This window comes from Phyllobates terribilis, unplaced genomic scaffold (assembly GCF_046119375.1).
Source record: "Phyllobates terribilis strain yellow unplaced genomic scaffold, ASM4611937v1 Scaffold_8__6_contigs__length_399053987, whole genome shotgun sequence".
Classification (NCBI taxonomy): Eukaryota; Metazoa; Chordata; class Amphibia; order Anura; family Dendrobatidae; genus Phyllobates; species Phyllobates terribilis.
Window position 1 is genome coordinate 248954654 of NW_027362768.1, and position 27851 is coordinate 248982504.

General features: G+C 46.1%; 1 protein-coding gene across 4 annotated transcripts in view; it reads right to left on the reverse strand.

Annotated features, from left to right (window-relative positions):
- SERHL2 (serine hydrolase like 2) overlaps positions 1–27851 on the reverse strand; it is a 182954-nt gene that overhangs the window by 75271 nt on the left and 79832 nt on the right. For all 4 annotated transcript variants that reach the window (XM_073642696.1, XM_073642695.1, XM_073642693.1 and 1 more), the window contains exon 3: positions 18802–18939. In XM_073642696.1, the coding sequence (XP_073498797.1) occupies positions 18802–18939 (138 nt within the window). The remainder of the gene's footprint in view (positions 1–18801; positions 18940–27851) is intronic.

A 27851-nucleotide genomic window follows, 5' to 3' on the forward strand; every position in this document is an offset into this window, starting at 1 on the left:
AAATGGTTTTGTAAATTTTGTTGTAAAAATTAAAAATATTTAGATTTGAGATTCCTCAGTGGTTGATACCTTTTAATGGCTAACTGAAAAGATGGTAACAGATTGCAAGCTTTCGAGACTACTCAGGCCTCTTCATCAGGCATAGTTAGCCATAAAAAGATATCAACCACTGAGGACTCTCAAATCTAAATATTTTTCTATCTACTGTCTAGTAAAAATCAAGTGATATCGAAGAAATTTTACCACTATCATGAAGTACAATATGTCACGAAACAACAATCTCAGAATCAGGGGGATCTGTGGAAGCATTCCAGAATTACCTCATAAAGTGACAGTGGTCAGAATTGTAAAAATTGGCCGGGTCATTAACATGCAAACCACCTTGGGGGATAAAGGGGTTAACTATAACCCACAATGTTATGTGTATCGAGGAAATCGTCCAGACCTTTTTTAAAAGTTGTTAATAGTGTCTGGCATCACTACCTCTTGTGGTCGGGCATTCCACAGTCTGACTGCTCTGACTGTAAAGAACCCTTTCCTGTTTAGGTGCCGGAATCGCCTTTCCTCCACCCGTAATGAGTGCCCCTGGGTCCTTAGTATGGTCTTTGGAAGGAATAAGTCATGTGCTAGTCCTTTGCATTGACCACACATATATTTATACATGTAAATGAGATTCCTTCTGAGGCGTCATTTTTGTAAGCTAAACAAGCTCAACTTTTTCAACCTCTCATCATTCCATCCCTTGCAATAATCTAGTTGCCCACCTTTGAACTGACTAACTTCTGAATATCCTTTTCAAAATGTGGAGCCCAAAACTGGATCCCATATTCTAGATGTGGCCTCACCAGTGATTTATAAAGGGACAATAGTACGTTGGGATCGCGGGATTTTAATTCTCTTTCTATGCATCCTAAAATATTATTTGCTTTTGCAGCTGCGGCTTGACATTGAGTACTGCTGCTCAGCTTACTTGTAACCAGAATACCCAAGTCCTTCTCCTGTTCTGTAGCACCGAGTATACTCCCATTTAATGTGTATTCAGCAATAGGATTACTCCGTCCTAGGTGCATTTATCTACATTAAACCTCATCTGCCAAGTGTTTGCCCATTCAGTCATCTTATCCAGATCGTTCAGAAATTTCATTATGTCAAGATCAGATTTTAATATCCTATATAATTTGGTGTCATCAGCAAACACTGACACTTTACTCTCAATCCCATCCCCAAGGTCATTAATACAGAGGATAAAAAGAATCGGTCCTAGCACAGATCCCTGTGGCACCCTACTGCTAACTATATCCCATTTAGAGAACATCCCATTTATGACGTCATTTAGCCAATTCCTTACCCATGTGCATATAGTTCCCTCAAGTCCCTGCTTCTGTAGCTTCAGCATAAGGCTGTTTTATGGTACAGTATCAAATGCCTTTGCAAAGTCCAGATAAATCACATCAGCCACATTACCAACATCCAGATTTGCACTTACCTCCTCATAGAAACTCAACATGCTGGTTAGACATGACCTATTTTTCATGAATCCGTGCTGATTATCATTTATTATATTACTAGAAATAGGCCCGATGCTATTGCATCGGGAGTGCGGTGAAATGAACATCTGTGTATCCTTAGATTTTAATCTCCCGCCAAGGCTGGCGACCAATCACATCAGCTGCTAGCAGTATTCAAATCTGGCGCCAATACCGCTAGTAGCTGATTGGTCGCCAGCCTTGGCGGGAGATTCAAATCCCGCGCGGAACGCTCATTTGCTCAGCCGCCGGGAGGCTCAGCCAATGAGAAGTGCCGCGCGGGATTGATTGGCTCAGCTCAGCTGGAGGGGATTTGAATCCCGCGACGCTCACTGGCAGTGGAGGCCAGGGGCGCTCAGCCAATGAGCGGTGCCGCGCCGGCTTGGCGGGGGATATGAATCCCGACCGCCATATCGGAATACCCATAACTTGGGAGTTCCAATATGGCGGTCAGCATAGTTCCGATGCGAGCGGGATTTGCATCCCCCGCCAAAGCCGCGCGGCACCGCTCATTGGCTGAGCGCCCCCGGCTGAGCCAATGAGCGGCGCGGAATTCAAATCACCCGCCAAAGCTGCGCAGCATCGCTCAGCCAATGAACGGTGCCGTGCGGCTTTAGCGGGGGATGCAAATACCGCGCGGCACCGCTCAATGGCTCAGCCGGCGGGGCAGGGAATTTGAATGAGCGGCGCGGGATTCAAATCCCCCGCTGGCTGAGCCAATGAGCGGTGCCGCGTGGGATTTGAATCCCCCGCCAAAGCCGCGCGGCCAGGGCGGCTCAGCCAATGAGCGGTGCCGCGCGGCTTTTGCGGGGGATTTGAATCCCACGCCGCTCAAAGCCGCGTGGCACCGAACATTGGCTAAGCTGCCGCAGGCTGAGCCAATCAGCGGCGCGGGATTCAAATCCCCTGCCAAAGCCGAGCGGGGGATTTGAATCCCGCGCTGCTCATTGGCTGAGCGCCGGTGATCTCCCAACGGAATAGCGGTGTCGTTTTTGGCAATTGTGGAGGCGCAGTTCGTCTGCCGCGGTGGATTGTGGGATAGCGACACAATCCCCGGAATCTGTGACAGAGCCGATTGGCAATTATATATTAGATTCTCTGCTATATAACTCTGCAGGTCATCTCTTATGATGCCCTCAAAAACTTTGCACACTACTGATGTCAGACTTACCGGACGATAGTTACCTGGATCCACCTTTTTACCTTTCTTAAATATCGGTACCACATCGGCTATCCTCGAATCCTGTGGCACTACCCCTGTTACAAGAGAGTCTAAGAATACGATATACAGCGGTTTGTCAATTACTGACCTCAATTCCCTCAGTATCCATGGATGAATACCATCTGGGCCGGGGGATTTGTCAATGTTTAATTTTCTCAGACGCAGGCGTACTTCTTTTTGTGTTAAACTAGTTATATTAGGTGGTGAACTTTGATTTTTGCCCTGTTGAAAGATCCCTGGAACGGATGGTTTGTTGGTGAACATGGATGAAAAGTAGGAAGTAGTTTAAAAAAACTCCAGCATCTTCTCCGTATCCATCACAAGAAATGTAAAGTTAAAATGTCCATTTTATTAGTTCCATTAAAAAAGCTCCATATGTAAGGCAGACCTTACGCGTTTCGAACCAAACAGGGGTCCTTAATCATAGGTTAGATTGCTATGGTTAAAAGACATATATATGTGGAACCCCAGGGGTCTGGTTACCACAGTAATAGCAATATTACGTCTGTGAGCAGGTGGGAGGTCTCCTGGTCAGGAATCCTAAGCATGCAACATCTCCTGCCCAGTCCTGGGAGGGGAAGAACTTCCCCTATATAAACTGGGGCTGAGGCGGGGTTAGGGAGAAGAAGAGGAGTCCCAGACAGAGACACAGTCTGGTCTGGAGTGGAGCTGATACAGGGAGAGCAAGATCAGGAGCTCTGTGGGAGCAGTGATAAAAGGGGTCAGAGACTGGAAGCTGTAGAGCTCGTCCTGACTGAAGAGATCTCACCGGACACGGAGTCCGAGGCTGTGGGGACTGAGCCATACCCAGCAGCAGAAACCGACCGGCAGGGGATTTCAGGTCCTCTGGCCAAGAAACCCGAAGGCACGGTCACACGCAAGGGACCAGCACCGCTGTCGTGGAGCGGAGGCTACCAGAAGGCCCCGAGTCACCGGCCATACGGGTGAGCACCACACGGTACACTCAGGGACGTGGGCTACTTTTACCCGCTTCTAGCAAGGTAGCCAGGAAGAGTACAATTAGTGGGGAGGCCTACAACTCCGCCTGGCCAGGGGAGATCCTATCTGCTCACGGACTGACCAGGCCCCGATCGCTAGCCAGTACTCCCGGGAGGGTCTACCTTTGCCACCAGTAAAGACCCTGAACTACACCGCACCGTCTCTGAGTGGTTCCTGGTGCCTGCGAGCAATTCTACTATCCCCATCATCCACGTCCGCTGCCCTGAGGCCATACCCCTCCCGTTGGGGGTTATACTATCCACGCTGCACAACCGTACCACCGGCCTCAGCGGTCTGCCCTGCAGCGGCGGTTTCATAACCGCATTCAACGGGTGGCGTAGTCGAACACTATAACATCTTATACTAAATTCCGCCGCTTAGTTTGACACCCTGGGCACGGACCGGGTCACCGCCACGAGGACTACTATCCCCAGCAGATCCGGCTCCGGGTATCCCCCAGCGCAGCAGAAGCAGCACAGGCCCAGGGGGCGCGTCAACTTTGGCGTAGTCGGCAGGATTTCGTGCCCGCAACCACCGGGTACTGCGTGCCTGAAAAAGACTGTTAAAGTTACCTGTGGTGAAGATTCCCGCCATCCGACGCCATCTTTTGCCTTCTTCCCGCCATCCGTGGAGTTTTCCCGCCATCCGACGCCATCTTTTGCCTTCTTCCCGCCATCCGTGGAGTTTTCCCGCCGTTGGACGCCATCTCGAGGACGCCGCGCGGGAAGAAGAGGGGCGTGGACTCCGAAAGCGCGCGAGAACTGAAGCCCCGCCTCACGTCCGGACGTTGCGTAAGGTCCTGGAAGGAACCCAGCAGACGCCGACGTCACAGGAGCGCAACGGAAGGTCCTCAACCCTGACGATCCACTGCGGAGCCGCGGCCTACGGAAGAGGATCATCGCAAGGTAGGCCACGGTCCACTAGGGGGGAGGAGGATGTCGGATACGGAGGAGAGCTTCACTGCCACAGCCACCGCCAGCACCACCGCTGCTGCGGTCATGCCTTTCACCATGCCCTACATCCCGGGGGCAGCCTGGCTACCCCAGTACTCAGGGGAGTCACATACCCTAAATGACTTCAGAGAAAGGCTGGATAGCCTCTTCCAGGTGTACCCCCTCACAGAAGAGCAAAAAGTGAGCATCCTGGTGGCTTAATTAACAGGGGCAGCCCAAAGGGAGGTAAAGTCCTGGCCACTTGGGAGGAGGAGGACTGTCGCAGAGATACTAGCCCGGCTGAAGGACACCTTTGATACCCGTACCTCAGCCGAGATCAAGCTTAGATTCTACGGGTGCAAGCAGCGAGCACATGAGAATATAAGGGACTATGCGCTAAACCTACAAGAGGCCCTGAGAGCCATTAAGCAGGCCGACCCTGACGGCGTGGGAAACGAAGACAAACTGTTGACTGAACAATTTATAGAGGGTCTACATTGTAATGCCCACCGAACCCAGTTGCAGGCCATGGCCTTACAGGACCCTCATCTGGACTTTGCACAGTTCAAGGACAGAGCCATCCGGGTGCTCCGAGAACCGGCACCAGGTGGCGCTGTGACCCACAAACGCCCTGCTACCACTTACCACCAGGAGACGGCGCCCTTGTCGGCAGGGCCTGTGGGAGCTGATGCGCAGGCTTTAAACAATGACCCGGCTACAGACCTGCACCATCAGGTCCAAGAGCTAACTAAAAGCGTTGCCGCGCTAACCCGAACTGTGCAGTCTTTACAGGTTTCTACTCCAGGGAAGATCCAGCTGGCATCCGGACCAGAGGATATCCCGTGGCGCCGACCAAGGAGGACCCCACCGGCCAGAGGAAGACCCAGCGACCGATACAACGAGGACGGACAACCCATCTGCCGCCGCTGCAATCAACCCGGACATATGGCAAGGTACTGTCCTTTAAACTGGCACAACCTGGGGTAGAGGGCCAACCCCTAGGAATAAGATCACCAGGCCCATCGAACTGGCGTGACAAATACGTGGGAGGACGTCCAGTCTTGCCTGTGGTACTGGATGGCATTCCTATGAGTGCCCTACTTGACACCGGGTCAGAGGTCACCACCATCCAGTACGTGCTCTTCAAGCAGTACTGGAATGACTCGGATATAACCCGCTACCCAGACGACGACTTGAGTATCATCGCCAGCAATGGTCAGCCCGTGCCACAGATCGGATTTAAAGAGATGACCATTAAAATCGGTAAAGTCGAACTGGCAGCACAGGGACTGATCATTGTAGACATTGACAAGCGCGAGAGTCACCCAAATATAACTCTAGGAACTAATGTGATTGAAAATTGTCTTGCGGAGGTGATTCTCATTTTACAGCAGGTTGCCAAGAACGCCAGCTCCGGTCAGCAGCGGGTGCTCCAAAAAGAGATCCGGGCACTGATGCGACGGCAACAAGTGGAACTCTCCGGTGGTGAGATAGGTAGCGTGAGAATGTGTGACCCGTTCACTATTGCCATGCCCCCAAGAAGTGAGATGATGATTTGGTGCCGGGCAGCTATTGGTCTCAGAGGTAGAGACTACCAAGCAATGGTAGAACCCGTCTACTCAGACAGTAGGCCCACCATTTTGATAGCACGGGGGGTGGTTGATGTACGCCATGGGAGGGTGCCCGTTCGCATAATAAATATCGGGAAGAGGGAAGTGTACCTGCCCCGGTATGCTACGCTAGCCAAATTGTATACCATCAACCAAAATTCTGTACAGTCCGTGGAACCCTTGCCTCCATCTTATCCAGAGGAAGGTAACGGCTCTAAGCAACAAATGGAGGACTGGTGTCAGCAACTGCATTTGGGTACTGACTCCACTCCCTCACACCAGAAACAGGGAGTCTATCGGGTGGTTCGAGAGTACGAGAGAGTGTTTAGTAAACACCCGCTAGACTTCGGGCGAGTAAAGGGGGTAGAACACCACATCCCCACGGGAGACCATCCTCCCATAAAGGAGAGATACCGACCCGTACCCCCTGCACACTACCAACACGCCAAGGGGATGCTTAGAGACATGAAGGAGGCTGGGGTAATCAGGGATAGCTGTAGCCCCTGGGCAGCTCCACTAGTCTTGGTTAAAAAGAAAGACAACACTATGAGAATGTGTGTAGATTACCGGAAAATCAACCGTATCACACACAAAGATGCGTACCCCTTACCAAGGATAGAGGAGTCTTTGGCTGCTTTAAAATCTGCTAACTTCTTCTCCACTTTGGATCTCACTAGCGGGTACTGGCAGGTTCCTGTAGCAGAGGCGGACCGGGAGAAGACCGCATTCACCACCCCGATGGGACTTAGCGAGTTTACCTGCATGCCGTTCGGACTCTGCAACGCACCAGGAACCTTCCAACGATTGATGGAATGCTGTCTGGGACACCGGAACTTTGAGACGGTCCTGCTGTACCTGGACGATGTTATAGTTTATTCCAAAACCTACGAGGACCACCTGAAACACCTGGCGGAGGTGTTTGAAGCCCTGGCAAACTACGGTCTGAAGGTGAAACCGTCGAAGTGTCACCTGCTAAAACCAAAAGTGCAGTACCTGGGACACGTGGTGAGTGCTGACGGAGTGGCCCCCGACCCTGATAAGATCACCGCGATTAAGGAATGGCCAAGACCCTCCAGCGTAAAGGAAGTGCGGCAGTTCCTCGGGTTGGTAGGCTACTACTGAAGATTCATTCCCGGTTTCACCAAAAAGGCAGCTCCTATGCAGGACCTCCTGATAGGCCAGTCCAGGAAGGCCAAGAACCAGAAGCCGCCCTTCAGATGGGAGAAGCTGGAAGAAGAGTCCTTCCGCCAGCTGAAGATGGCCCTCACGGGGGATGAAATCCTGGCGTACCCTGATTACAGCCAGCCCTTTATCCTCTACACCGACGCAAGTAACATCGGGCTGGGAGCCGTACTGTCCCAGATCCAGCAGGGGAGAGAACGGGTAATTGCTTACGCCAGCCGAAAACTGCGACCTACCGAAAGAAACCCTGAGAATTACAGCTCATTCAAGCTAGAGTTCCTGGCAGTGGTGTGGGCAGTCACCGAACGCTTTAAGCACTACCTCGCCTCTTCCCGGTTCACCGTGTACACGGATAACAACCCATTGACACACCTGGACACTGCAAGACTCGGTGCCCTGGAGCAGAGATGGATGGCTCGCCTGTCCAACTATGAGTTCACGATCAAATACCGGGCAGGACGCTCCAATACCAACGCGGATGCCTTGTCCAGAATGCCAAACCTACCGGACGTAGGGGAAGATCCAGGGGAACTGGAAGAAGTTGAACTCCCCGCGTTTCACCGTCATGGGACTACCCAGTATTCCCACCGTGTAAGGGGTAAGCAATTCGCTACGTTCAACCCCTTACCTCATTACAACTGGGCAGAAACGCAAGACAGTGACCCCGCCGTCCGACTGGTGAAGGAGATGCTGACTCAGCCAGATGCCCGTCTTGACCCAGACGCTCCGGAGGAGACCAAGCAACTGTGGGCTGAGAAGAGTCGACTGTTCCTTTACAAGGGGAAGTTGTGCCGCAGAATGGTTAACTCCCGGACGCATGAACTAGTCTGGCAAGTAGTGGTGCCAAGAAGAGACGCGGCAATGGTACTGGAGGCATACCACGACGGAGCTGGGCACTTCGGATGGAAGAAGCTGGAGTTCCTGCTGCGCGGGCGGTTCCACTGGGTAGGCATGAGAGGAACCATCGAGAGGTGGTGCAGAGACTGTGGCCCATGCAACCTAAGAAGGAAGGACCGTGCCAGCCAGAAGACTCCCCTGCAGTCCATCGTCACCAGGCAGCCGTTGGAACTGGTAGCCTTGGACCATGTAAAACTGACCCCCAGCAGAAGTGGCTACGTCTATGCGTTAACCATCGTGGATCACTACTCCCGGTTCTTGGTTGTAGTCCCCGTCAAGGACTTAAAGGCTCAAACAGCAGCTAGAGCCTTCCAGCAGCACTTCTGCCGTCCACACGGATACCCAGAGCAGGTGCTGACGGACCAAGGACCTGCCTTTGAAGCGGAAGTCTTCCAGGAGTTCTGCACTCTGTATGGCTTCCGGAAGATAAGAACAACACCCTATCATCCGCAAACCAATGGACTCTGCGAGAAGATGAACCAGGTGGTGATAGACCTTCTGAAAACATTGCCCCTGGAAGAACGCAGTCTGTGGCCTGAGAAACTGCCTGATCTGGTGGACCTATACAACCACATCCCTGTAGGTTCTACCAACTGTACCCCGGCTTACCTAATGAGAGCAAGACCTGGTAAGCTGCCTGTTGATCTGGATATGGGAGTCCTGACACCCGAGGACACTTCACCAGAAGCAGACTGGGACACAGAGAGGCAGCAGCAGTACCGGAAAGTACAGGAGAGCGTTGAGCGAAGTCTCTGTCAAGCAAGAGAAAGACAGGAGAAGACTTACAACCAGCATGCTCCCGCTGTTCCCCTGGTACCTGGAGAGCAGGTCTTGAAGAGGAAAAGACGGCTCCACAAGTTGGACGACCAGTGGGAGAAGGACCCGTACACCGTACTGCCATCAAGCCATGAAAACCCAAAAATCTGCACAATCAGTAAGGATGGAGGAGAAACCACAGCCATTGTCTCCCGAGATCACCTGAAGAAGTGTCCCGAGCAACTACGAAACCCTGAAGAAGATCACGAAAACCCTCGACCCGCAGAGGAAAGGGAAGAGATGGTCAGTACTGTACTCGGAGACTTCCCTCAGTCTTGGACACAAGTAAATGGCGCTGTTGTGGTACCCGTCCTCACCTTCCTCCAGCCAGCATCCCAAGTGCCTACGGAAAAACAGGTAGAGCTGGAAGAGCAACCGGTCCAGGAGGCAGAAGACCCCACACAAGCAGACCAGGAGAATCGACCCTCTGCTTATAGTGAGCCTGCCGTGCCCCTAGTGAGCCAAAGAGTCCGTAGACAGCTGCTCAGCTTACCTTTGACAGCTCCTACACCCTGTAGCTCAGGACCGGTCAGTAAGCTCCGTAGGTCTACTAGGGCCACTAGAGGCCAGTTGCCCGTACGTTGGAGGATCTAAAGTGTTCAGACTGTTTTATTGGTATTTACCTGTTTACTGTTGCTTGTAAATAATTATGTTTTTTTCTAGTTATTTTATAGGTGTCTTTTGTGGATTAACCGGAACTCTGTTGTATATATGTTTGGAGCGTAACCCAGGAACGGACTAAAGACTGTTAAAGACTCGGGGCAGAACAGACCCCTACCTGGTTACGGCTCCCTGTTCTTTGGTGAAATGGACACCCTTTTTGCTTCAAAAATTGCACCCGGTTGCGGACACGCCGTGACCACCCTAATGTGTTTTTCCTTATTGTATTGCTCCTGTTTATACCCTGTTATGTTTTCAAAAATATGTTTAGTCCCGGAGTACTAAATTTTACTAGGGGGGAATGTGGAACCCCAGGGGTCTGGTTACCACAGTAATAGCAATATTACGTCTGTGAGCAGGTGGGAGGTCTCCTGGTCAGGAATCCTAAGCATGCAACATCTCCTGCCCAGTCCTGGGAGGGGAAGAACTTCCCCTATATAAACTGGGGCTGAGGCGGGGTTAGGGAGAAGAAGAGGAGTCACAGACAGAGACACAGTCTGGTCTGGAGTGGAGCTGATACAGGGAGAGCAAGATCAGGAGCTCTGTGGGAGCAGTGATAAAAGGGGTCAGAGACTGGAAGCTGTAGAGCTCGTCCTGACTGAAGAGATCTCACCGGACACGGAGTCCGAAGCTGTGGGGACTGAGCCATACCCAGCAGCAGAAACCGACCGGCAGGGGATTTCAGGTCCTCTGGCAAAGAAACCCGAAGGCACGGTCACACGCAAGGGACCAGCACCGCTGTCGTGGAGCGGAGGCTACCAGAAGGCCCCGAGTCACCGGCCATACGGGTGAGCACCACACGGTACACTCAGGGACGTGGGCTACTTTTACCCGCTTCTAGCAAGGTAGCCAGGAAGAGTACAATTAGTGGGGAGGCCTACAACTCCGCCTGGCCAGGGGAGATCCTATCTGCTCACGGACTGACCAGGCCCCGATCGCTAGCCAGTACTTCCGGGAGGGTCTACCTTTGCCACCAGTAAAGACCCTGAACTACACCGCACCGTCTCTGAGTGGTTCCTGGTGCCTGCGAGCAATTCTACTATCCCCATCATCCACGTCCGCTGCCCTGAGGCCATACCCCTCCCGTTGGGGGTTATACTATCCACGCTGCACAACCGTACCACCGGCCTCAGCGGTCTGCCCTGCAGCGGCGGTTTCATAACCGCATTCAACGGGTGGCGTAGTCGAACACTATAACATCTTATACTAAACTCCGCCGCTTAGTTTGACACCCTGGGCACGGACCGGGTCACCGCCACGAGGACTACTATCCCCAGCAGATCCGGCTCCGGGTATCCCCCTGCGCAGCAGAAGCAGCACAGGCCCAGGGGGCGCGTCATATATACATATGGACTGAAAACAAAAGAGAAAATAGGGTGGAGACAATAAAGAACAGGAAGTTCATTAGTGAATGAAAATCCTCCTGAGGATGATTGCTTAGTAGTATGCAGAAATTAAACTTAAATCATTGCGAAAATTGAGACCATTGGGAATGCAAGAGTTAAGTTTAAGAATCCATGAGGCTTCTCTGGCTAGAAGCTTGCCTCTATCTCCTCCACTATTTGTCTTTGCACATTGTCTATACCAATAACTTTAAGTGTGGAAAGATCACCACAGTGAAAATCAGCGAAATGTTTGCTGAGCCCTGACATGGAGGACTCACTGCATTAGGATTCGGAGTCCTCCAGTAACATTAGCCTTTTGAGCATGCGGCTGGTGCAACCCACATAAAAAAATTTGCAACTTGTGCACAGTGCTTGATAAATGACATATGTACTAGAGCAATTCATAAAGTGCTTAATATTATATATTTCGCCTGCACTGTCAGTAAATGTTTGGGTCTTAAACATAAATTTGCAAATACTACACTTGGTGCCTCCACATTTATAGGATCCATTAATATGAAGCCATGTGTCTGACCTTGGGCTTTTGGTGGACAAAAAACTTGGAGATAATAAATTTCCTATATTGGGGAATTTTTTAGCAACAAAATGAATTCCTTCCTTAAGGATACTCTGAAGTGCTTTGTCCTGATGTAATATACAAGCATATTTCCGAATTAAATCTGTAATAGCCTGGTAGTCTGTACTATAAGCTGTGGAGAAAGTAACTTGTTTATTTCTCTTACATACCGTATTATTCTCCAGTAAAGATGTTTGTGTTTTGTGAAAGGCTATATTACGCGCATTTGAATAACCTCTATGTTTAAACCTGCGCTTCAGTAAGTCACATTCATGAATATAGCTCTCATCCGTAGAGCATAGACGTCTGGCTCTAATGTGTTCACCTAGTGGTAAGTTTTTAATAGTATGTGCTGGATGACAGCTGTTTGCCATCAGCGTCGCATTGCCACTGGTTGGTTTTCTGTACAGACATGTGTGGATGCAGTCATTGCTGCTGTCTCCAGTTAAATATACATCCAAAAAGGCGGTCTCATTTTGACAGATGTTAATGGTAAATTGTAAATTAAATGTATTGTCATTTAAAAACTGTAGAAACGTGGATAGCATATAAAGTGCCTCATCATCAGGGGTACGCCAGATCATGAGGACATCATCAATATATCTGGCATACCACCTGATGTAAGGCAAAAAAGGATTGTCGAGAGTGTGAATATGAAATAATTCCCACCAAGCTACATATAAATTAGCTAATGATGGGGAAAAAGACGCACCCATGGTGCAACCGCAGATTTGCAGAAAAAAATCTCCATTGAAGTAAAAAAAAATATTTTCAAGTGAGAATTGTATCAAATTTAGTATAAAATAATGTAATTATTTTGTATAGAGATTGGTATTGTTAAGGTGATAGGAGATAGATTGTAATGAGAGATGGTGCGGGATGCTAGTGTATAATGACACAATATCTGTGGTAACCCATCTATCATTACATTCCCACTCAAAAGATTTCACAGCAGATAATAAATGCTCGCTATCCCTGATATATCCTGTAGTGGCCAAAACTATAGGCTGTAGTAGCTGATCAATTCATGCGGCAGTTCTTTCGGTAAGTGAACCAATTCCAGCCACAATGGGGCGGAATGGGTGTGGAAATGTTTCTTTGTGCAGTTTAGGAAGGGCGTGCAGTATTTGGCACACTGGTGACTCAGTTAATAGGTATTCATACAATTTTTGATTAATGAATCCCTTTTGCAAGCCTCCTCTTAGGATAAAATCCAATTTTCCTTTTACGTGACTAGTTGGATCTTCAGCTAGTTTACTATAGGTTTTTACATCCGATAGCATGGAGTTAATTTCTCTCATGTATAATGCCTTATCAAGGATTACAAGAGAACCACCTTTGTCGGACGATCTAATGATAATATTGTCATTGTTTAACAATTTCAGTGCTTGTCGTTCTTTGGTGGTCAGATTATCCGTTGTGACTGATTCACTATCCAGTATTTTTATGAGTTCTCTTTCAATGATATTTTGAAAACTGTACATCCCAGGTGTTCTTGAGGCTAATGGATAGAATAGTGGATTTGGAAACAATGTTGTGAATGAGTCTTTTGGTATATCTGTTGCAAAATCAGCATCCAAAGATTCCAAGGTTTTTACTGATATTTGTTCAAGTAAATTCCTAGAAAGGTCATTGGGGGGTGCTGTGGAGAAAGATTAATCCACAATATGTTGTTCTTTATCCCTGTTCTCTGCAAAGAAATGTCTCTTGACTGTCAAAGATCTTACAAATCTGTTGACATCCTTGATAGTTTCAAATAGATTTGCTCTAGTTGTAGGAATAAATTTACTTCCTCTGCTTAATAACCGTAATTGGGACAGAGAAATAATATTCGCAGAGAGATTAACTACAGCAACCTCCTCATTGTTGATTTTAATTTTCTGGTTGGATACCTCCGATTTTTTGCGGATTTGTGTTTCCTTCTCGCTCTATGAAGCCCCGTATTTTTGACAGGTTTCTTTTGGAAATATCATGATTTTCAGCAGGAGACTGATCAGGTGATAGGGAGTAATCTGTAAATTCTCCTGCTGCATCCAAATCAGCCTGTGGAAATCCAACCTGAGTTTTCAATTTTGGTGCTGGAGTTTTTTTAAGGATTGACTTCAGTTTGTGCAATTTCCAGGTGTAAACCTGGTTAGACTCATAATCTGCACAATCACAAGCAAATTTTTTCCTCTTCACATCAGTAATAGTTTCCTCCACAGAATTAATATGTTTGGGAAGTTTTTCATTAAATTCTTTAAAATTTGTTGAATTCACATGTTCTTTAAGTGACTCCTGTAATGTGGTGATTTGTTCTTCCAATTTACTCAGCTTTTGTTTTCTTCCTTGATAATAAGTTGCATTAGTTTGCATGACGATTGGGACAGAATGCTGTTCCATTCAGCAGTGAATTCCTCTCCATAATTAAAATTTGCAATTTTCTTTAGGCGTAACCTGCATGCTCAAAAGACGCATCGCTGAGAATGTTGCTGGAGCGACTCCGAATCCTAATGCAGTGAGTCCTCCATGTCAGGGCTCAGCAAACATTTCGCTGATTTTCACTGTGGTGATCTTTCCACACTTAGGCTGCGTGCCCACGTTGCGTATTACAAGCGTATATGCTGCGGAATTTCCGCAGCGTAAACGCTTGTAAAACGCATGTATATCCGCACCCCATGGTCCCCAATGGCATTCCGCAATGTCAATGCCCATGCTGCGGATTTTTCCGCAGCGTATATGCTGCGGTCAAAAATCCGCAGCATGTTCATTAATTTTGCGTTTCCGCATGCGGAATCAATGTGCGGATGGTACCCAAGTCTGGAGGAGAGGAGACTCTCATCCAGACCTGGGTACCAAAGAACCTGTAAAAAAAAAAAGAAAAAAGAAAGTTTATACTTATCTTCTGATGTTTTCCCTCCGTCGCGCTGTTGTGTGAAGGACCTGCCACGTCATTGAGTCATGTGACCCATCACATGACTCAATGACGTCACTGCAGGTCCTGCACACAACAGCGTGAGCCGCTCAAGACTCCGGACGGGGCAGAGAATGCATCGGTAGGTGAGTATAAACTCTATTTTTTTTACCATTCTGATTCTTTTTTTTTAACTATTACTTGGTCACACTATATAAATCCATGCCGGTTGCATGGATTTATATAGTGTGAACAAGTTGTCAAGCACTTTTCCAAGTGATGCTTAAATCACTTGGAGAAGTGCTTGATAACCCGCATGCGGAAATGCATGCAAAGACGCTGCAAAGACGCCTCACAAACGCTTCTACCTGGCGGGAAAACCGCATGTAAAATCCGCATGCGATTTTCCCGCCAGGGAGAAGCGTAAAAAATATGCTTCAGTTCCGCAACGTGGGCACTTAGCCTTAAAGTTATGGGTATAGACAAGGTGCAAAGACAAATACATGGAGGAGATAGAGGCAAGCTTCTCCTAGCCAGAGAAGCCTCATGGATTCTTAAACTTAACTCCCGCATTCCCAATGGTCTCAATTTTTGCAATGATTTAATGCACATTTTTTGATACTTTTTTCTAATGGTGTACTTAATTTGCCAGCATACCATGCACATAAGTTTAGTTTATGCATATTACTGAGCAATTATCCTCAGGAGGATTTTCATTCACTAATGAACTTCCTGTTCTTTGTTGTCTCCACCCTATTTTCTCTTTTGTTTTCAGTCCATATGTATATATATGTCTTTTAACCATAGCAATGTAACCAATGATTAAGAACCCCTGTTTGGTTCGAAACGAATAAGGTCTGCCTTACATATGGTGCTTTTTTAATGGAACTAATAAAATGGACGTTTTAACTTTACATTTCTTGTGATGGATACGGAGAAGGTGCTGGAGTTTTTTTAAACTACTTCCTACTGCTTCTCATCCCTGGATTTGCTACCAAGAATTTCCGTGCACCAGTGGACCCTTATGGCATATGCACGGTAGGCTGAAATTTTCCCTTTTTTTACTTATATACCTATGGATGAAAAGTGTCTGTTTAATATCTCGGCCTTTTCTTTGTCCTCTATAATTATCTTGTTATTATCATCTTTTAAGGGGCCAATACCATCAGTTTTTTTCTTTTTAGCATTGATGTATTTATAAAAATGTTTGGGATTTTAATGTTGCTGGCGATTTGTTTCTCTGTAGATAATTTTGCTAGCTTGACTTCTTTTTTACATTTCTTATTTAGGTCTTTATACTCCTGAAATGCTATTTCTGTATTCTCGGCCTTCAAGATTTTGAATGCCCTTTGTTTTTGTCTTATTAAACTTTGTACTGTCTTATTTATCCATAATGGTTTCATTTTATTATCAGAGGGTATAGTTTTCTATAGGATTCTAGTAGTATTTCCTTAAACATGCCCCATTTATGTTCAGTATCCCCAGTTTCCATGACATGGTCCCAGTCAACACGATTAAGCTCTTCCCTTAATTTGTTGAAATCAGCTTTCCTAAAGTTCCAGGTTTTTGCATTTCCTTTTTGAAATGTTTTATTGAATATTACATTGAAACTTACCAAATTATGGTCGCTGTTTCCCAAAAGCTCCCGGACCTGTAGATCTAAAATTGTATCTGGTCTATTTGACAGAACCAGATCCAGTAGATTACCTCCCCTGGTTGATTCATCTACCAGCTGAGAGAGGTAATTGTCCTGAACTGTGGATAAGAACGTGCAGCTTTTAGCACAACCAGAAGATTCTATGTCCCATTGGATATCTGGATAGTTAAAATCCCCCATAATAAGGACCCTATTATTATTTGCTGCATTTTTAAATTTGTTGCAGCATTTCATCCTCTACCAGTTCAGCTATATTAGGAGGCTTGTAACAAACTCCAATTAAAAGCTTTCCATTATTGCCATCCCCATGTACGTTAACCCAGACTGACTCTACATTGTCGCAGCTTCTCCCAATGTCGTCAATGAGCACAGGTTTTAAGCTGGATCTTACGAAAATACAAGGGAAAAAAGGGAATGTGAGCTCACCAAATTGCAGTTCACCAGATGCACATGTAAAGCCTCGCAACGAGCCGTCCTAGTCTTGGATGTGAACATACTATAGGAAAAAACAGGGAAATCCTCTGAAATGCGTCGGTCTGTGTGTGTCTTGGATGTCCCATGCTGACCAGTGCATCTATATTTTAAACTTTTTACAATAAAGACAAATTTTAATGGTCTGCCATCGCTGGAGGATTTCCCTGGTTTTATCCTATGAAAATATAAACCCCTTTCCTGTCCTTTTTAAATGTAGTATATACCTCCATGTTTGTCACTCCATCATGGCTTTCATCCAGCCAAGTTTCCATAATACTCACCACATCATATTCTGTGACCGACATAAGAGTCTCCAGTTCATTCATTTCGTTTGCCACACTTCTTGCATTTGCCAGCAAACACTTAATACCATTAGCACATTTGTTTGCCTGCAGCAGTCAGGCAAACTGATGGGTGAGACATTATCACTGCAGCACCACCAGAACAGTGGAGTATCAGCCACCAAAATAGTGGCGGTTTCAAGGAGTAAGCAATTGTAATTCTTTTATTTTAGAACATTCCCTACTCTAGGGAAATGTAACATCCCAGAAAACCACTTAAAAATCTCAATTTAATGCTACATTATCTACTGTATATAATTGAAGGTTAACATGTGATTATTCAACTTTAAACATTGACATTGCAACACCAAAAAGGAAAGGCCATGGAATTATTAAGATCACAGAATGGATCGACATGTGACTGATATGCAAATGATGATAAAATGGAAATACATTTTCAAAACATCTCAATTTATTCAGTATCGTGTATAAGCGATAAGTGCCGAAATCACCGCACTTATACACCTTGGCCGTTATCAATGAGGTTATTAATAGTTGAACAATTTTCAGCCACAATGAATGCACTTTGGCACATAAATCATCAAGACTTGCTGCTGCTGGCAGCTCCGTTTGACAATGCCAGCGAATGACGTCGCAGATGTGTTTGATGGAAGACAAGTCCGAACATGCTGCAGGCCATGGTTGCACATTTAAGAAACGCAGGCTGCACAGAGTAGCCCAAGCAACATACGGCCTGGCATTGTCGTGTTGAAAAATAGCTCCTGAGAGACTTTGGAGAAATGGCAGGATCATTGGTTCCAGCACTAAATCAATGTAACACGGAGCTGTTAGTATACCTGGAACAAAGACTACAGGGATCCAACAACAATACATGATGCCAACGCACACCATAATCCTGGGAGTTGGACTAGTGTAACATTCCCTCCTGAACGTCATGGCATTTACCACGTAGTCTCCAGACCAATCTCCAAATATCAGTGAGTCCCAGACAAATGGAAGACTGATCGCTGCAAAAGATAGACCACTTTTCCAGCCTCCATTACTTCAATACAACCTCCGATCTACTTTTGGAGACCACGTGAGTAACACCATAAAGAGGCCTTCAAGAGGGAACATTTGTTGCTCAGGGACAGGAAAGCTCAGCTCCTGGCTGAATGCGCACACAGAGCAGGCAATGGAATCAATAGTAAGCACAGGCTACATAGCCTATGCTTTTTATTGAATCCAGATTAGGTGCTGTGTGGGAGCTCAGGCAGGCACTGTGTGCTCCTGTCTCCTAAGATGCGCACCTCTCTGGGAGGGTTTTGAAGGATCGCTGGGTGACTCGAGACACAGATCTCCATCAATCTGCTTGTAATTATAAACACAATTAAATAGGAAAAACATGGCAAAGGTTGTGTTACTCTTTAAGTGCCGAGATCTTTTCAAGGTTATTTTCTGGTCCTGACCACTACACAGGTACTTGCATTTCAGTGGTGTTGTGTTACATTCCTGCACAGCACATGACTGGGAGCAATGCTAAAAAATCAACGCCAAAGTGTTCTTTCTATCCCTTTGCTCTCAGGATCAGTGGGGTCCCAGAGGTAAGAACGGTACAGATCATATCATTGTGACAAATTTTAGCATTATGCAACAAAAAGTTGAGGCACATTTTCAACTCTGAACTCACCTTTGGGAAGCAATGGAATAAGTCTGTCAAAAGTGTTGGCATTATCCAACCAACCATGTAAGCACAAAATTGGTCGCCCTTCAGATGAACCCCAAGCTTTGGCCGCTAGGTGCCCCCATGGAACTTTAAACCTGAGTTCTGAAATAAAACATGAAATGATACAGTTAGTGCCACTAATTACACGGTTCTACATATTTTCAAAGGGTGTCAGGTTCAGTTATAAAATCAGCCATTTCTTAATGATTTTGACTTCCTGAATTGAAATCTGACAATGAATATTTTTTAGTTGGCTCTTGTTTATATGATAAAGAGTTTTCCTTTTACTGGTGCAAATAATTAATGAATAAAAGTTTCAGTACGTTGAAACATATTTTTGCAAATATAAAGATGTAGAATATTTTGTAATGAGAATTTTATGATATTTATTTTAGAGGAAACAGCAACAATTAAAATAACTAAAACCTGTCTAAGGCTGTGTGCCCACGATGCGTATTTCATGCGCTTTTGGTGCGGAAATTTCCGCAGCGTAAACGCATGATAAACGCATGATAAGCCTTCTGCCATGGTCTCCTATGCAATTCCGCACTTTCAATGCCCATGCTGTGCTCAAAAATCCGCAGCATGTCCACTAATTTTGCGGAAGCGCGGCGTAATCGCCGCCATTGACTTGCATTGAGACGCACATAATCCGAGTCAGTACATTTGTACTCACGGATTATATGCGTTTCAATGTGCGGATGGTACCCAAGTCTGGAGGAGAGGAGACTCTCATCCAGACCTGGGTACCATTGTACCTGTAAAAAAAAAGAATAAAATAAAAAATAAAGATTATATTCACCTTCCGACAGCCCCCGGTCTCCTTCCCTGTGCTTGCGGGCAGGACTGAAGGACCTGCGGTGACGTCACAGTCATGTGACCGCAGGCCCTTCAGCGCAGTGTCTCGCGATATCCCAGAAGCCAGGAACGGGCCAGGAACGAACGCGGCAGCACACGCCGGGCCATCGGAGGGTAAGTATAGCTTTATTTTTTTATTTTTAAACATTCTTTCGGTCACAGTATATAAATGAATGCCGATTGCATGGATTTATATAGTGTGACCTAGTTGTCAAGCACTTTCCAGGTGATGCTAAAATTGCCTGGAAAGCGCTTGTCAATCCGCATGCGGAAACTTATGCGGAAACGCATGTGAATCCGCATGTATTCCGCAGGAAAAACGCATGTACAATCCGCATGTGTTTTTTCTGCCAGGGATATGCAGAAATGATGCAGAAATTTTCTGCTTCATTTCTGCATCTTGGGCACATAGCCTAAACACTATTGTGAATTATAAACAGTTACAGAAATTGCACTACAAAATTTGGTTCTCACTCAATAACAACTCTTTTTTGCTTCTCTCTGTGTCATAGAGAAAAATTTAAATCCATAAAGACATATCCAGACAGGGGACATATCACCCTCACATTGAACATATATGGGATTAATCCACTTTGTGTTCTAAAGGTGTGGTTCAGTTGAGGTTGCTGACAGAAAGCCTGAGTCGTGAACGGAAGATGCTTCATGACACAAAGCGCGCTCTTCTTCCTCACTTGACGTGACTGAAAATATTCCAGTGCTTTTGGAACCGGCAGGTCTTCTGTATGTGGTACTAAGTGTATTGCAGATGGAATGTTTGGATACTGTAAAAGTCCACTACTTCTTCTTTGAATCTCCTTTCCTAATGGGGGGCACCTGTCACAGGTTTACCGCGGCAGAGAGGAGCCAGAAGACTGCAGCGTCTGATTCCTCACTCATGTACTCATTAGAAGCCTTTCACCTTCATATTAAACGGTGCAGGTTTCTTCTAGCAGTGCAGGGGTTAATCTGCTCAGTTGTGAGCTCCTGGAAGCTTACCTTCATTCAGGCTCTCAGCTGTCCAATGTTAGCTACTCCCCGCTCCTATATATACTGGGTTTTGTCAGGCTATCATTGCCAGAGCTAACTTATGCTGCATGGTTCTAGGAGTGTGGTGGAGAATGGTTATTTGAGAAGGCATTTGGTGGATTTCAGCTTACACTGTTGTGTGGTTTAGGATGCGTGTTAATCTTAGTCTTATTCTATTTTGGTTTGTTCCCCATCCTCCACTTACCTGTGTTAACCTCTGTTGTTTGTGTGCATATTTTTGTATGATTGGTATTTTCCTTTAACCCTGTTTCTATTACCTTGTTAGTCTGGTTTGTGCACTGCCATACACTACACTCCCTGATAGAAGTTATGTTGCTTATCCATGTTATGTAAATAAAAGCTTATAGCCTGACGTTAAATTCATCCATTGGTTTTATAAATTACTCTTTTGAAAAACTTGAAACCCTCCCAAATTTCGTTTTGGTTAAGAAAAAAAATTGGCATCAATGCTGAAATATTCATCATTTAATGAACACAGAATGGTCAGATTTTGGCAAGACAAAAGTTTTGTCGCCCACAGAAAGTAATGTGATATTCAAACAAATAATTATCTTAAAATACAAATACATGTTGCATAACTGGTGAATGAAGTTGTGGTGCTATTAGAGTCATATTTAATATTTTGTGTGACTTCCATGAGCTTGAAGGACTGCATCCATGCGGTTCAACAATAATTCATACAATTTATTAATGAAGTCATCAGGAATAGCAAAGAATGCAGTCTTACATGCCTCCCAGAGTTCATCTAGATTCTTTGGTTTTGTCTTCCAAGCTTCCTCTTTCATCCTACCACAAACATGCTCAATGATGTTCATGTCTGGTGACTGGGCTGGCCAGTCCTTGAGCACCTTGATCTTTGTTGCCTGGAGGAACTTTGTTGTAGAGATGGATGTATGAGATGGAGCACCATCCTGCTGCAGAATTTGACCCCTTTTATGATTTGTAATGTAAGAGGTAGCTAATACTTCTTTGATATTTTAGTCTATTGATATTGCCTTCCACCTTGCAAATGTTTCGCACACCCCCATACTGAATGTAACCCCAGACCATGATCTTTCCACCACCAAATTTAACTGTTTTCTGGGTGTATTTTGGATCCATACGGGCTCTAGTAGGTCTCCTGCAGTATTTGTGGCGGCTGTGGTGTAATTCTACTGAAGATTCATCAGAGAAATTCACCTTCTGCCACTTTTCCAGCATCCATCTGTTTAGCAGGCTGTGGGACTTTGCAAATACCACACGGTTTTGTATTTGCCTTTTGTTTAGTGCTGGCTTCTGAGCACTGATTCGACCATGAAGGCCATTTCGAGACAGAATCCTACAAACTGTTCTAGTTGACACAGGGACTTGAGCTGACCAGGCCTGTTGGAGCTCTGCTGCAGTGGAAGAGGGGCTTGCTTTGGATTTTCTAACCAACAAACATTCCTCCTGAGCTGTTGTCTTGTGGGGTCTGCCGGCTTGTCAAACACATCTCCAATCTCTTCAAATCTTTTTTTAATTCTTTGTACTTGACGCTGAGACACATTAAAGGTGCCAGCCACCTCTGCAGTGGATCTGGTCTTCAGCCTCTTGATAATCAAAGCTTTGGTCGCAGGGTGGATTTTTGGCATGTTGTCAAAGCTCAAGTTGCAGTTCAAGTGAAGGTCTGGTGTGCTGGGTTTCTTTTTATACACACCCACTAATTAACCGATCATTTACTGAGCACTGGTGAGGAAATAAACTAGGATTGGGTGCATTATATGACCAGGCGACAAAACTTTTGTCTTGCCAAAATCTGACCATTCTGTGTTCATTAAATGATCAATATTTCAGCACTGATGCCAATTTTGTTTCTTAACCGAAACCAAATTTGGGAGGGTTTCAGCTTTCAAAAGAGTAATTTATAAAACCAATGGATGAATTTAACGTCAGATTATAAGCTTTTATTTACATAACAGGGATAGCATCATAACTTCTGTCTACTACTCCACTCTTCCCTGGGTGGGAGGGAACAGACTGAGGGCGAATTGAAGAGCTCAGACAAGGTACGTGGCCCCGGCGTCTTCACCTTCAGAAGTAATATGGAGAACAGGACCAGCTAGGGCGCCCCTAGCTTAGGGACAGTGTAGGAGCACCTGGCCCCGGGATACCCAACAACAGAGTTGTGATGTTAGCTCTGGTTGAAACAGTTTTCTGATCCATCATGGATCCTATAACAGCTCTGACACGGCAACTGCAGCAACTCAGCCTGGAGATGTCAGATCTACACATTGTAGTGTTACAGAACCCTAGCACATCAGGCTTGGCGACCGTGACTCCCAGGGAACCCCCGGTGGAGCGCAAGATTTGCTTTGCCTGATAGGTTATCTGGGGGGCATGACATGTTTGTAGTTTTCAGGGAAGCCTGCAAGCTGTACTCCTGGTTATGTCCTATCTCCTCAGGAACCGAGGAGCAGCGGGTGGAGATAGTAATCTCGCTCCTCAGGGTGACCCCCAAGCATGGGAATTTTCTCTCCCGCCGGACTCCCAGTCGCTCCGGATGGTGGATGAATTTTTTCTAGTGCTCGGTCATATATATGACGATCCCGACCGCGTCTTCCTGGCTGAGTCCACACTAAGTCAGCTTCAGCAGGGAGACCGGCCGGCAGAGGAGTATTGCTCCGAGTTTCAGAGGTGGTCCACAGACACTAAGTGGAATGACCCCGCACTCCATAGCAAGTTTTATCAAGGGCTATCAGCAAGGTTATTGGATGCCCTTGCATTGTATGATACTCCAGTCTCTCTTGAAGAGGCCACGTCTCTGGCTATCCGGGTTGATTGCCGTTTTCGCAGGGACAGTGACACCCCAATATGCGGGAGGTCCAGGGCCAAGGGAACCCTGGTCGGAGTCATCTGATGAGCCCATGTAGTTGGGTGGGGCAACTCGCTCTGTGGATCAAATGGGAGTTCGGTATAAAGGGGGAGTATGTTTTTATTGTGGAAGGAAGGGCCTCTTTGTGAATCCTTGTCCTTCCTTACCTCACCGTAAACAGTCGCCGGAACACTAAGGAGCCCGAGTTGAGGGGCGGGTAGCAACCCTGGTGTATATATCTCCTCCGTGGGTAGGTCACAATTTTTCCGACCAGCTAAAATCCATCTGGGCAAAAATAAGGTGACCATTTCTGCCTTTCGGGCGGGGTTTAATTTGATTGACGCCAGGTTCGTCCAGGTCCAGGGCCTCAAACCACAAACACTGTCCAGACACATACCGATAATTGCCATCGACTCCACACCCTTGCGCCAGTGGTATTTTACTCAAGTCATCCGAGGGTTACATTTACAGGTAGGGGTCATGCACTCAGAATGTATTGACTTATGTGCTAGAGGGTCTGCCCTCTCCTGTGGTTCTGGGACTACCTTGGCTCACGCTGCACAACCCTGTGGTAGACTGGCAGACGTGGGAGGTGGCTAAGTGGAGCGAGTATTGTCAAGTACACCGTTTGGGCACTCGGCTGGCTAGAGTGGATACCCAGTCTGTGCGTAAATGCCAGTCTGACTTTGGAGATGTGTTCTCGGGGCAGGGTTGTCAGGAACTCCCTCCCCATCATCCTTATGACTGCGCCGTTAATCTTGTTCCTGGAGCCAAGCTGCCTAAGAGCAGACTTTATAATATCTCTGGTCCAGAGAGGCAGGCCATGAAGGACTATATCGCAGAGAGTTTGGCATAGGGTCATATCAGACCATCCTCATCCCCTGTTGCTGTGGGGTTTTTCTACATAAAGAAGAAATACGGGGGGTTACGCCCCTGCCTAGATTTCTGCAAACTTAATCAGATCACGGTCCGGGATCCGTATCCACTCCCTCTCATCTTGGACCTATTTAATCAGATTGCGGGAGCAAAATGGTTTTCTAAACTGGATCTCAGGGGAGAGCATAAATTCTCATTAGTATTAAAGAGGGAGATGAGTAGAAAACAGCCTTCAATACGCCTGAGGGACACTATGAGAACCTTGTGATGCCATAATGCGCCAGCCGTTTTTCAGCATTTTGCAAATGACATCTTTAGTCACCTGGCAGGTAGATTTGTGGTGATCTATCTTGATGACATATTCATTTATGCACCTGACCTTGAGTCACATCAGGTACATGTCAGGCAGGTCTTACAGATACTCAGAGACAATAAATTATTTGTCAAACCAGAGAAGTGCATGTTCTCGGTTGAGGAGATCCCTTTCCCGGGATATATTTTATCGTCCACCGGTTTTCGCATGGATCCGGCGAAAGTCCAGGCATTACTAGATTGGTATCGTCCTGAGGACTAACAGGCGTTACAAAGGTTTTTGGGTTTCACCAACTACTACCGCAAGTTCATCAAAAACTTTTTCGGTAGTAGCCAAATCTCTGACTGATAGCACCAGGAAAGGGACGGACTTTTCCAAATGGTCCAGTTGGGCCAGTGAGGCATTTAGAGCCTTGAAGGAGTGTTTTGCATCAGTGCAAATTCTCATACAGCCTGATGTCACTCAGCCATTTATTGTAGAAGTTGACGAGTCTGAAGTGGGGGCAGGGGCTGTTTTGTCGCAGGGTACGTCTCCTTGTAAATGACGTACGTGTGCATACTTTTCTAAAAAACTATCACCCGCTGAGAGAAATTATGACATTGGTAACAGGGAATTGTTGGCAATTAAGTGTGCTTTTGAGGAGTGTCGTCATTTTCTGGAGGGGGCAGTTCATCCGGTTATGGTAATCACGGATAATAATTTTTATTTTTATAGCGCCAACATATTCCGCAGCACTTTACAATTTTATGGGGGACTTATACAGACAATACAGATGTTACAGAATAAGCATAACTCAGATATTAAAAGGAGTGAGGACCCTGCTCGCAAGCTTACAGTCTATAAGGAAATGGGGGAGACACAAAAGGTAAAATGTACATATATTGTATAATACAGCCATAATATGCTAAATAGGGTAAGTACATAACACTACATGAACTGGTCGCCAGCCAGTATGTGTACAGTTCAGACAGAGGCTATTCAGTGCATGGATGGTATGAGAATGATTTTGAAGAAAATTTTAATATGGTCCAAACAGGGACAGTTAGATAAGTGTGTTGAGGTGATAGGCCAGTCTACAGAAATGGCTTTTTAGGGCACGTTTAAAACTATAGGTATTAGGAATTAATTGAATTGTCCTGGGTAGTGCATTCCAAAGAATTGGCGCAGCACGCAAGAAATCTTGGAGAAGGGAGTGGGAGGTTCGGATTATGGAGGATTTTAATTTTAAGTCATTAGCAGAACAGAGGGCACGGGTAGGGTGGTAGACTGAGACAAGAGAGGAGATGTAAAGACATACTGGTAGGGAATCTAGATTGTGAGCCCCGATGGGGACAGCGACGATGATGTATGTAAAGCGCTGCGGAATATGTTAGCGCTATATAAAAAAATAAATAAAGGAAAAGAAGAAGAGTGGTGCTGAATCGTGGAGAGCTTTGTGGGTAAGAGTGATAAGTTTATATCGAACTCTGTACTGTATGGGCAACCAGTGAAATAAGTTAACTGGCACAGGGAAGAGGCATCGGTGTATCGGTTGGTGAGGAATATGATCCTGGCTGCTGCGTTCAGGATGGATTGGAGAGGGGAAAGTTTAGAAAGAGGGAGACCGATTAGTAAAGAGTTACAATAGTCCAGACAAGAATGAATAAGAGCTACAGTAAGAGTTTTTGCCGCTTCAAAGGTAAGAAAAGTTCTGATTCTAGAGATGTTTTTGAGCTGTAGATGACACGAGCGAGTGCATGATTTGATGTGAGGAGTGAAGGAAAGATCCGAATCAAGTATGACCCCAAGACATCGGGCATTTTGCTGGGGAGTAATGGTAGAGCCACAAACGGAAATGGCAATATCGGGCATAGGTAGGTTAGTGGAGGGAGGAAATACGAGTAGTTTAGTTTTTGACAGATTCAATTTTAGATAGATGGAGGACATAGTGTTAGAGACAGCGGAAAGACAATCACTGGTATTTTGTAATAAAGCAGGGGTGATGTCCGGAGAAGAGGTGTATAATTGGGTGTCATCAGCATAGAGATGGTACTGAAAACCAAACCTGCTGATTGTTTGTCCAATAGGATCGGTGTATAAGGAGAAAAGAAGGGGGGTCTAGGACTGATCCTTGAGGAATCCCGACAACAAGGGGAAGTGGAGAGGAAGAGGAGTTAGCAAAAGACACAGTGAAGGCATGGTCAGAGAGGTAGGAGGTGAACCAAGAGAGAACGGTGTCCTTGAGGCCAATAGAGCGGAGCATAGTGAGCAGGAGCTGGTGATCCACAGTGTCATAAGAATTTGGTATATCTAAAGTTTGCAAAATGTCCAACGCCTAGACAGGCAAGATGGGCGTTATTCTTCACCAGGTTTAACTTTTTCATTACATATAGGCCGGGGAACAAGAACGTTAAAGCGGATGCCTTATCTCGTTGTTTTCCTGAAAGAGGAGAAAATTGTGAACAGGTTGCTATACTTCAAAAAGGGGTGGTTATTGCATCTATATGCTCTGATCTTGAGAAGGAGGTTGTTGAAGCTCAGGGGGAAGCCCCTGCTGCCGGTCCATTAGGTAAACTGTTTGTAGCCATGAATCTCCGTCTTAGAGTTCTTAGTGAACATCATGATTCGGTCTTGGCTGGACATCGCGGTAATAAAGCCAACACAGATCTTCTTACTCGGTGCTTTTGGTGGTCGGGGGTTCATCAGGATGTTCGGGAGTATGTGACCGTCTGCAATATCTGTGCGCATTCTAAGATCTCACATACTCGTCCGTCTGGGTCTCTCCGATTCCCAGTGGACCATGGACTCATGTATAGGTTGATTTTATCACTGATCTACCTGTGTCGTCAGGTAATACTGTAATTATGGTGGTGGACAGATTTAGTACGATGTCACATTTCACTGCGCTACCCGCGCTACCTAAGACCAAGACTTTGGCGCAGATTTTCATCAGAAAAGTTGTAAAATTACATTGGATTCCTACCAATATTGTTTCTGATCGGGGGGGTGGAATTTACAGTTAGGTCCATATGTATTTGGACAGAGACAACATCTTTCTAATTTTGGTTCTAGACATTACCACAATTAATTTTAAACAAAACAATTCAGATG